At 36.6% G+C, this 12,472-nt stretch overlaps 1 protein-coding gene across 1 annotated transcript; it reads left to right on the forward strand.

The window, feature by feature from the left end:
• Window positions 1-3,304: 3,304 nt before the first annotated feature.
• Window positions 3,305-12,472, forward strand: LOC121368756 (agrin-like). Its single transcript, XM_041493503.1, has 7 exons — window positions 3,305-3,338; window positions 3,966-4,092; window positions 5,242-5,351; window positions 8,403-8,502; window positions 10,613-10,828; window positions 11,898-11,975; window positions 12,367-12,472. The coding sequence occupies exons 1-6, from the start codon at window positions 3,305-3,307 to the stop codon at window positions 11,962-11,964; spliced, it is 654 nt and encodes a 217-aa protein (XP_041349437.1). The 3' UTR covers window positions 11,965-11,975; window positions 12,367-12,472.

The raw sequence follows: 12,472 nt of genomic DNA on the forward strand, positions 1-12,472 counted from the left end.
AGTGTGTTTTGTTTAACGACACCACTAGAGCTCGTTGATTTATTAATCATCGGCTGTTGGATGTCAAACATTTGGTAATTTTGACATATAGTCTTAGAGATGAAACCCGCTACATTTTTCCAATTAGTAGCAAGGGATCTTTTATATGCACGTGCGTGGGGTGTCATTCTCGATTTTGCCGATTTCCAAGAAGGTCCATTAATCACTGTGGAACATTATTTCTGTCAATCCTTTTCATTCTGTTGATCATACAGTTGTTATTGTTTTGTTTTTAGTAATTTTTATTGTTTGAATTTGCGATTTACTGATAGAAAAAAACCCCGTCAACTTACTGTAATACTGAACTACCGGTTGTAATGTTTTCCCAATTAAGTCACTATTATCATATAACCATTCCCCACAGCTAATATACCTTACAATTTTGGCAATTGTGAATTCCTATTAGAGTACCCCTACTTTTTTTTGAAGAGTATATATTAAAAAAGAAAAAAGAAAGGAAAAAAAAGAGCCAAGTTAAAAGACATATTATACCCCAAACCTCAAATTACATTGAAAAGCATAAAACACACAATAATCAATAATAAAACATTTACAACAATAATTTCTTAAAAAAAATATATATAAACACATTAAAAACTACGGTAAAAACAGGTAGTATAACGGGGAGCACGAAAGTGTCTGTCACTGCCAGATGACACTAACCACCACCGAGCCACACATACATACATCATACATCCACCACCAACAAACTACACATTAAAATAACTATATACATATAAATACATATAAATACCTTTAAACCGGCCTCGGTGGCATCGTGGTTAGGCCATCGGTCTACAGGCTGGTAGGTACTGGTTTCGGATCTCAGTCGAGGCATGGGATTTTTAATCCAGATACCGACTCCAAACCCTGAGTGCTCCGCAAGACTCAATGGGTCGGTGTAAACCACTTGCACAGACCAGTGATCCATAATTGGTACAGCAAAGGCCATGATTTGTGCTCTCCTGCCTGTGGGAAGCGCAAATAAAAGATCCCTTGCTGCCTGTCGTAAAAGAGAAGCCTATGTGGCGACAGCGGGTTTCCTCTAAAAAAAAAAAACAGTGTCAGAAAGACCATATGTTTGACGTCCAATAGCCGATGATAAGATAAACAAAATCAATGTGCTCTAGAGGCGTCGTTAAATAAAACAAACTTTACTTTATAAATACCTTTAAAAAAAAGAAGAAAAAAAAGAAGAAAAGAAAATAACTTCCCTTCCTACCCTATAACTTTCTGCCATCCCCCAACTTACCCTCCCCATCCTCCCCACCCTCCCTTCTTAACCTTCGCCATAACCCACCTTCTTCCCTTTCTACCCTCCCCTTCTATCTATTCCCTATTTTACCCATTAAAAAGGAGTAATAACTCCATAAAACAATATAAAAAAGGTTCCTCCATATCATAAATGTTAGAAATGTATTTAAAGGTATACAAGCAAAAGCGTGGCATCCGGCTAAGGAAGAATTGGGGGGGGGGGGGGGGGCAAATAAAACAAAACAAAGGCAACACTAAAGTACTCGACGCCAGGTAAAAACACTGAACAGACAGATATGCCTAATCACAATGAAGCTAAGAAGCCTATATATAAACTACCGTCTACAGAATCTACATGACTAGTATATATCAAATGTCATGGTTTGTGCTGCCCTGGTTGTAGAAAATGCATATAAATATCCCTTAATGCCAATGGAAAAATGTTGTCAGTTTCCTCTGAAGACAACATGTCAAAAATATCAAATGTTTGACATCCAGTAACCGATAATTAATTGAAAAATGTTCATCTCATTATGTCCCTGCCTCTAGGATCGATCCCCATCAGTGGGCTACTTCTCGTACTAGCCAGTGCACCACGACTGGTATTATCCTGTCTGTGGGATGGTGCATATAAATGATCCCTTGTTACTAATGGGAAAATGTAGCGGCTTTCCTTTTTAAAACTATATATCAAAATTACCAAATATTCGATATCCAATAGCCGATGATTAACACATCAATGTGTTCTAATGGTGCCTCTCTCTCTCTCTCTCTCCCCCCTCCCCTCTCTCTCTGTCTTCTATCTGTGTGTGTGTGTATGTGCGTGTGTGTGTGTGTGTGTGTGTGTGTGTGTGTGTGTGTGTCTATTCCACTCTCTCTCACACCCAACACAACACACATACACACACTAACAAGCAACACGCACATACACAGACACACACACAAACAGAGAGAGAGAGAGAGAGAGAGAGAGAGAGAGAGAGAGAGAGAGAGAGAGAGAGAGAGAGAGAGAGAGAGAGAGAGAGACAGACACACACACACACACACACACACACCACCACCACCACCACCATCAAAACCACCACCACCAACAACAACATCATCTTGAAACTAATCGTTGTTATAGAAAGAAAGTTTGTTTTATTTAACGACGCCACTAGAGCATATTGATTTTTTTTATCTTATCATCGGCTATTGGACGTCAAACATATGGTCATTCGGACACTGTTTTTAGAGGAAACCCGCTGGCGCCACATATGCTAATCATTTACGACAGGCAGCAAGGGATCTTTTATTTGCGCTTCCCACAGGCAGGATAGCACACACCATGGCCTTTGTTGAACCAGTTATGGATCACTGGTCGGTGCAAGTGGTTTACACCTACACATTAAGCCTTGTGGAGCACTCACTCAGGGTTTGGAGTCGGTATCTGTATTAAAAATTCCATGCCTCGACTGGGATCCGAACCCAGTACCTACCAGCCTGTAAACCGATGGCCTAACCACGACGCCACCGAGGCCGGTCGTTGTTATAGATGACTGTTTGCCAAAGAGGGAACAGCGATCGGGATCCCCCAGAATTTTCCGTTGATCCGCTCTCGGACATTTGACAAACACGTGGTTTATTCGGTGACCTTCACATGACTTTTGGTCAGCTGCACCCAATCATGTTGATAAGAATTCATAAGTGTTACACAAGTGTCCATCTGTGGAAATCGTGTTTTAGTATTTGTTTGCAATGATTATCTGAAATATAAGTAACACAAATAAAAATAAAAAATCAATTAAAAAAAAAAAATCATCTATATCCTTCAATTATTGGATAAATGAATGTGGCTCACATATCTCTTTAGTCTTTACATAAGAAATGAAACTAAATTACAAATATATTCTGAAACGCAACGCGAGTTTCAACAGTAATACCACTTGACCTCGTTTCCAAGGACAGTTTATATCCAATAGTTGACGTTATATTATGTTTTTTGGACTACTTTCCTAACGCAGCACGCATCATGAAATTGGTTCTGTACCTTGCCATTATTGTCGGTATGTGAATACATGCATATACTTCTTTTTAAATAGGAGTATTATGCATTTTAATGTCTAATCAGACAAAACATTTTTTTAATTAATTATAATGACATTTTAGGGATTTGTTTAAGGGTGTCTTTTATAGTTCATTTGATTTGCAAAATATTATTTAATATTTATGTGCTAATTATTGCATATAAGGAAATATTACTATTTAGTGTTAAGATTTTTAATAAGAAAATCAACAAAATAGAATGGATGTAAGAGATAAGGGGTGTGTTGGGTTGAGTTGTGACGGGGCAACTACCTACTTAATATGAAATTGTGAAAATGTATGTCTAACACAATAACACACACAAACACACTCATGCGCACAAACATACGCACATACAAGGAATGAAAAGCACAGCAATTATTCATTCTCTCAGCCATTTTTTCTTCTTTTTTTTTGTATGGCACCATACCCGTTTTACCCTCTGGCAGAAACCCTGCCGTGTACAGAGATATGCTTTTATTATTCTTCAGTAATGTTGAATTTTGTTTTGCGTGTATTATGAGTAATACCGTATGCCAGTAATACGTTTTCTGAAATCTGGAATCTCTTGTCACGACAGCTTTCTCTTCTTTTTGATCTGTTGACAGGCGCATGTGGAGAGAATCTGCACAACAACAAGAATTTAGTTTGTCAGCTAGTGATTGAGCAGTTGGACTGTAGCCATTATGAAGCCAAGACTATCTGTGCTAACCACGAGTATGAATTCGACACAGAGTAAGTCTTATAGTTAGTGGGGAGGTGAGTGAATGGCGGGATCAGTGGATGGACGGATAGGTGGATGAATGGATGGACGAACAGATGGATGATTAGATGGATGGGTGGGTAGGTTTATGGATGATTAGAAGTATGAATCGATGGGTTCATTCGGATGGATTGGTGGATGGATGGATGGATGAATGAATGGATGGATGGATAGGTGGATGAATGGATGGACGAACATATGGATGATTAGATATATGGGTGGGTAGGTTTATGTATGATTAGAAGTATAAATCGTGGGTTGATTTGGATGGATTGCTGGCTGGCTGGATGGCTGGATGGGTGGATGGGTGAATGGGTGGATGGGTGGGTGGGTGGTTGAATGGGTGGGTGGGTGGATGAATGGATGGATGGATTGATGGGTGGGTAGGTGGGTGGTTGGATGGATGGATGGATGGATGGATGGATGGATAAATGGATGAATAGACGGAAGGAAGAAAGGATGGGTGAATTTATGGATGATTATAATAAAGTTTATACACTTTGTCATCAACCAAATTTCGTTCATTTTTAAAAAGATGTTCCAGGACTTGTTCTACGACCACGTAGTTTTGATATGCATTGGCCTTCTTCTTGTGTTATTTAAAATAAGGAGAAATAATTTTTAACCAGATTTCATTTTCCATAACTTTCCATGACTTTCCATGATCCTATTGAAAATTCCATCACTTTCTAAAACTAGGGGAAAATAATTTGCAAATTCCATGATTTTGGGGGATTTCCAATGAACCCTGTGTACGAGTGGATGGATAAGTGAATGGAAAAATGGATAGATGGATGGATGAATGGATAGATGGATGGAAAGATGGTTAGATGGATGGATGAAAAAATGGATGGAAAGATGGTTGGATGGATGGATGGGTGGATAAATGGATAGAACGATGGTTAGATGGTTAGATGGTTGGATGGATAGATAGATGGATGGATGGATAGATGGACGGATGGAAAGATGGTTAGATGGATGGTTGAATGGATGGATGGTAAGATAGATGGATGGATGGACGGACGGACGGATGGATGGAGGTGTGGATGAATGGATATTAATTTATCATATATCGTTGTTTATGGGGATTTTGTTTTACTGGTCATTGTTTTCCCTTCTAGATGTGAATTTGCGAAAGCCCACTGTCGTAATCAACAGCTGAAAATCACAAGGGAAGGTCCTTGCAACATTATATATTTTACGGACACCACCAAAAACCCAGTTGTCACAAGTACGTAAAAGGATATTACAGCACACTAACTGCAGTCAGTAATGATAATTATGTAACCTATATTCGTTATACTATAACACTGATTGAATTTCGCATAATGATACTGTAACCTATATACTATAACGTTAATTCGCTTAATAATACTATAACCTATATACTACAACAGTGATTCGTATAATGATACTATAACCTATATACTATAACCGTGATTCGTATAATGATACTATAACCTATATACTACAACCGTGATTCGTATAATGATACTATAACCTATATACTATAACAGTGATTCGTATAATGATACTATAACCTATATACTACAACCGTGATTCGTATAATGATACTATAACCTATATACTATAACCTATATACTACAACAGTGATTCGTATAATGATACTATAACCTATATACTACAACCGTGATTCGTATAATGATACTATAACCTATATACTACAACCGTGATTTATGTAATGATACCATAACCTATATACTACAACCGTGATTTATGTAATGATACTATAACCTATATACTACAACAGTGATTCGTATAATGATACTATAACCTATATACTATAACCGTGATTCGTATAATGATACTATAACCTATATACTACAACCGTGATTCGTATAATGATACTATAACCTATATACTATAACAGTGATTCGTATAATGATACTATAACCTATATACTACAACCGTGATTCGTATAATGATACTATAACCTATATACTATAACCTATATACTACAACAGTGATTCGTATAATGATACTATAACCTATATACTACAACCGTGATTCGTATAATGATACTATAACCTATATACTACAACCGTGATTTATGTAATGATACCATAACCTATATACTACAACCGTGATTTATGTAATGATACTATAACCTATATACTATAACAGTGATTCGTATAATGATACTATAACCTATATACTACAACCGTGATTTATGTAATGATACCATAACCTATATACTACAACCGTGATTTATGTAATGATACTATAACCTATATACTACAACAGTGATTCGTGTAATGATACTATAACCTATATACTACAACCGTGATTTATGTAATGATACTATAACCTATATACTACAACCGTGATTTATGTAATGATACTATAACGTATATACTACAACCGTGATTCGTGTAATGATACCATAACCTATATACTACAACCGTGATTTATGTAATGATACTATAACCTATATACTACAACCGTGATTCGTGTAATGATACTATATAATATAACCGTGGTTCGTATAATGATACTATAACCTATATACTATAACCGTGATTCGTATAATGATACTATAACCTATATACTACAACAGTGATTCGTATAATGATACTATAACCTATATACTACAACCGTGATTTATGTAATGATACTATAACCTATATACTACAACCGTGATTTATGTAATGATACTATAACGTATATACTACAACCGTGATTCGTGTAATGATACCATAACCTATATACTACAACCGTGATTTATGTAATGATACTATAACCTATATACTACAACCGTGATTCGTGTAATGATACTATATAATATAACCGTGGTTCGTATAATGATACTATAACCTATATACTATAACCGTGATTCGTATAATGATACTATAACCTATATACTACAACCGTGATTTATGTAATGATACTATAACCTATATACTATAACCGTGATTCGTATAATGATACTATAACCTATATACTATAACTGTGATTCGTATAATGATACTATAACCTATATACTATAACCGTGATTCGTATAATGATACTATAACCTATATACTATAACAGTGATTCGTATAATGATACTATAACCTATATACTATAACCGTGATTCGTATAATGATACTATAACCTATATACTATAACCGTGATTCGTATAATGATACTATACTATAACCGTGATTCGTATAATGATACTATAACCTATATACTATAACAGTGATTCGTATAATGATACTATAACCTATATACTATAACAGTGATTCGTATAATGATACTATAACCTATATACTATAACCGTGATTCGTATAATGATACTATACTATAACCGTGATTCGTATAATGATACTATAACCTATATACTATAACAGTGATTCGTATAATGATACTATAACCTATATACTATAACCGTGATTCGTATAATGATACTATAACCTATATATTATATCGGTGATTCGTATAATGATACTATACTATAACAGTGATTCGTATAATGATACTATAACCTATATACTATAACCGTGGTTCGTATAATGATACTATAACCTATATACTATAACAGTGATTCGTATAATGATACTATAACCTATATATTATATCGGTGATTCGTATAATGATACTATAACCTATATACTATAACCGTTATTCGTATAATGATACTATACTATAACCGTGATTCGTATAATGATACTATAACCTATATACTATAACAGTGATTCGTATAATGATACTATAACCTATATACTATAACCGTGATTCGTATAATGATACTATAACCTATATATTATATCGGTGATTCGTATAATGATACTATACTATAACAGTGATTCGTATAATGATACTATAACCTATATACTATAACAGTGGTTCGTATAATGATACTATAACCTATATACTATAACAGTGATTCGTATAATGATACTATAACCTATATATTATATCGGTGATTCGTATAATGATACGATAACTAGGCTATATACTATAACGGTGATTCGTATAATGATACTATAACTAGGCTATATACTAGAACCCATATACTATAAACGTGATTCGTATAATGATACTATAACTTATATACTATAACCGTGATTCATATAATGATACTATAACCTACATGTATATACTATAACCATGATATAACAGACATATAGATAAAACAAAAACTAAACAACGATGACGAAAAGAAAGGAAAATAATAAATATAGAACTAGTTTCATTTTCATAGTACGTGGTTATTTACTGTTTTTATTGCCTATTATTCATGGATGTCCTGGTGTGGGATTTTTTGTGTGTTTTACAGCTTCAGCTCCGAAGACGTGTGACAACATGTTGGCGTCCACTGTCTGTAATGACATTAAAAACGAACTGTGTGGGTCTGACCACAAGACGTACAATAACTAGTGAGTAACGACGACTCGGCACATTTAATGTTTAAAATTAAAATTACGATTATAACGCATGGTAATTATGATAGAGCAAAATATTAAAAAAAAAAAAACAAAAAAAATAAGGTTCACTATTCACGCAGACTATTCTTTTTGTACAGCACTTTTCATACAAACAGGAATGACAACGCTCTCTCTCTCTCTCTCTCTCTCTCTCTCTCTCTCTCTCTCTCTCTCTCTCTCTCTCTCTCTCTCTCTCTCTCTCTCTCTCTCTCTCTCTCTCTCTCTCTCTCTCTCTCTCTCTCTCTGTCTGTGTCCGGGTGGCATACAGAAGAGACAAAGAGACAAACAAAATTAAAGTTTGTTTTGTTTAACGACACCACTAGAGCACATTGATTTATTGATCATCGGCTACTGGATATCAAACATTTCGTAATTAAAAGAAAGAAAGAAGTGTTTTATTTAACGACGCACTCAACACATTTTATTTACGGTTATATGGCGTCATACATATGGTTAAGGACCACACAGATTTTGAGAGGAAACCCGCTGTCGCCACTACATGGGCTACTCTTCCGATTGGCAGCAAGGGATCTTTTATTTGCGCTTCCCACAGGCAGGATAGCACAAACCATGGCCTTTGTTGAACCAGTTATGGATCACTGGTCGGTGCAAGTGGTTTACACCTACCCATTGAGCCTTGCGGAGAACTCACTCAGGGTTTGGAGTCGGTATCTGGATTAAAAATCCCATGCCTCGACTGGGATCCGAACCCAGTACCTACCAGCCTGTAGACCGATGGCCTGCCACGACGCCACTGAGGCCGGTCATTTCGTAATTAAGACACGTAGTCATCGGAGGAAACCCACTACATTTTGTCCTAATGCAGCAAGGGATTTTTTATATGCACTTTCCCACAGACAGGTAAACACATGCCACGGCATTTAATCAGTTATGGTGCACTGGTTGGAACGAGAAAAACAAAATCAGTTGAATGGATACACCGATGTGGTTCGATCCTGTGACGCAGGCACTTCAAGGGAGCACCCAAGTGACTGAGCTAAAGACAGACATACACACATATAGACAAATCAGTCGTCTTATTCTGTATACACCAGCCTCGGTGGCGTCGTGGTTAGGCCATCGGTCAACAGGCTGGTAGGTACTGGGTTCGGATCCCAATCGAGGCATGGGATTTTTAATCCAGATACCGACTCCAAACCCTGAGTGAGTGCTCCGCAAGGCTCAATGGGTAGGTGTAAACCACTTGCACCAACCAGTGATCCATAACTGGTTCAACAAAGGCCATGGTTTGTGCTATCCTGCCTGTGGGAAGCGCAGATAAAAGATCCCTTGCTGCTAATCGGAAAGAGTAGCCCATGAAGTGGCGACAGCGGGTTTCCTCTCAAAATCTGTGTGGTCCTTAACCATATGTCTGACGCCATATAACCGTAAATAAAATGTGTTGAGGTGCGTCGTTAAATAAAACATTTCTTTCTTTCTTTTTATTCTGTATACTTTGAGACAAACTGTCAATAGTTTACACAATAAAATAAAAAGCTAAATTGTGAATCATATTCCACCATTGCATTACTACAAAGTTGTAAACTTTAAAATTTATCTCAATATAACAAACGTGTGACATCACAGATTATTCACCTGGACCCTTACAAAAAATGGAAGCTATGTTGTTGTTTTTTTAAATCTCCCTACATACATGAATATAATCATTGTCCCACTGCCACTACCACCAACACAAGAAAATATTTTAAAAATCATGCATTATAATTTATCGCTTTGGGATCGATCCCCGTCGGTGGGCCCATTGGGATATTTCTTGTTCCAGCCATTGCACCACAACTGATATATCAAAGGCCATGGTATGTGCTATTCTGTCTGTGGAATGGAGCATATAAAATATAAATAAAATATCCCATGTGCTATTAATGTAGCGGGTTTCCTCTCTAAGACTATATGCCAAAATTACCAAATGTTTGACATCCAATAGCCGATGATAATACATCAATGTACTCTAGTGGTTAAACAATATAAAAGCAGTCCAAAAATAAATTGGAAAAAAAGAAACAAGCATTATAATTTACAATAATTTCTTTCTATATTTCAGCTGTAAATTCGATAAAGCCAGGTGCAGTATGTTACCACAGGTTATACACATTGTTCACCACGGCCCCTGTAAACCAGATGTTGCCAGCACTACTGTTGCTCCAAGCACTGCATTGCCGTCGGCGTATGAAATCATATGCAGGGCTATCAGCAAGGTAACCTGCCCGACAGCACCAGACGAACTGTGTGGAAGTGACGGCCACACATACCATACACCGTAAGTGTGGCGTGAGACTACAATAATAACTTGCATGGTAAACAAAAAGAAAATTTAAAGAGATAGTTACATAAACATACGAAACAGGGGGACAGGAGGGAACTACCCTCGTAGTGCTGGAGCAAAACCTCAAATTCGGGCAAAAATTATAGAGATATTCGGGGAAAATGTGCTAACCTGAGACCTTTTTACCATGTATTTCCATCATTCTACCCTCAAAATTAGTTGTAATCCATGTAAAAATGCGTAGTGATTAATTTACAACCCTATGTAACTATTTCGCAGTAATGCTAATATTATGAATAAATGTTGTTATCCAGATTCTGGCATTTTTGTTGAATTCGGGCAAAAATCAGCCTGCCGCCCCCCACCCCTTCTACAAAAATGGGAGCCCGTACGCCTATGGACATTTGTTTAAAGATTCCCCAGTACCAGTAGTGCCAAGAAGGCTTGGGTCAGGGCACTGCGAAGAGGTTCCCATAACCAAACAAGTGAATTATGCACCCGTGTTAAATATTTACAAAGTATTTTAAAGAGTCTGTCCACTACATTATTATTATAATTAACGACCGTTAAAGTTACCGACCCTATATCTAGTTCACGAGGTACGCACCTTTTCAGTTTCACATAGTGTTTTTATCTTCTTCACATACGATCAGAAATATAATGGATATTTCAAATGTAATAGTACACGTATAAGCAAAATAGTTCAATTTAATGAAGAAAAAAAAAGAAAGAAGCGTATATAAAATATATTTCACTACTTAAATAACAAAGGTCTGTGCCTTTAAGTGTCAGACAGGTATGGTACATGTAATTTCGACACATGGTGAAGGATGTGACAAAAGCAATTCACCGTTTCCACATAGGCTACTCTTTTCGATGAACAGTAATCAAGTTTTTGTGCACTTCCTGATGAATCATAATCGCACACTATAAGTGACAGTAACCCAGTGTATACCGAGTGAGCGAGGGGGGTGGGGTGGAAGGGGTACAGGCATCGATATCCTACAACTCTTCCTTTTCAACTGGTAAATGATTTCTAATCGCGATATATTTATTTTTCAAGGTGTGAATTTGAGAAGGCCAAATGTCAACAAAACAGTCTTACAGTTTCCAAGAATGGACGTTGTTAATCAGTTTACTGGTAAAATAATAATTACATTTGATTAATTTTCTATTTAAAAACGATCCTAATATATTTGATTCTCTCTCTCTCTCTCTTTCTCTCTCCCTCCCCCCCCCCCCCCCCTCTCTCTCTCTCTCTCTCTCGCTCTCTCTCTCTCTCTCTCTCTCTCTCTCTCTCTCTCTCTCTCTCTCTCTCTCTCTCTCTCTCTCTCTCTCTCTTTCTCTCTCTGTGTGTGTGTGTGTGTGTGTGTGTGTGTGTGTGTGTTTCTGTTTGTCTTTTTGTCGGTATGTCTATCTAATGTTTCTGTTTTAGTGATCTTTCCATTTTCTTTTCTGCACTTTGCTGATAATCTTTGAAACACCAAACATATTTCTGAACAAAAAATAATAATAGGATTTCATATTTACAGGTGACGACGGAGACTGGAAATACGCTTTACATCAACTTTATTTGGTCATATTCTGTGATACATTTGCTTTTTGTGTCAATAAAACGCGCAATATTTCGAATTGTTT

This window comes from Gigantopelta aegis, chromosome 3 (genome assembly GCF_016097555.1).
Source record: "Gigantopelta aegis isolate Gae_Host chromosome 3, Gae_host_genome, whole genome shotgun sequence".
In the NCBI taxonomy this organism is placed as follows: Eukaryota; Metazoa; Mollusca; class Gastropoda; order Neomphalida; family Peltospiridae; genus Gigantopelta; species Gigantopelta aegis.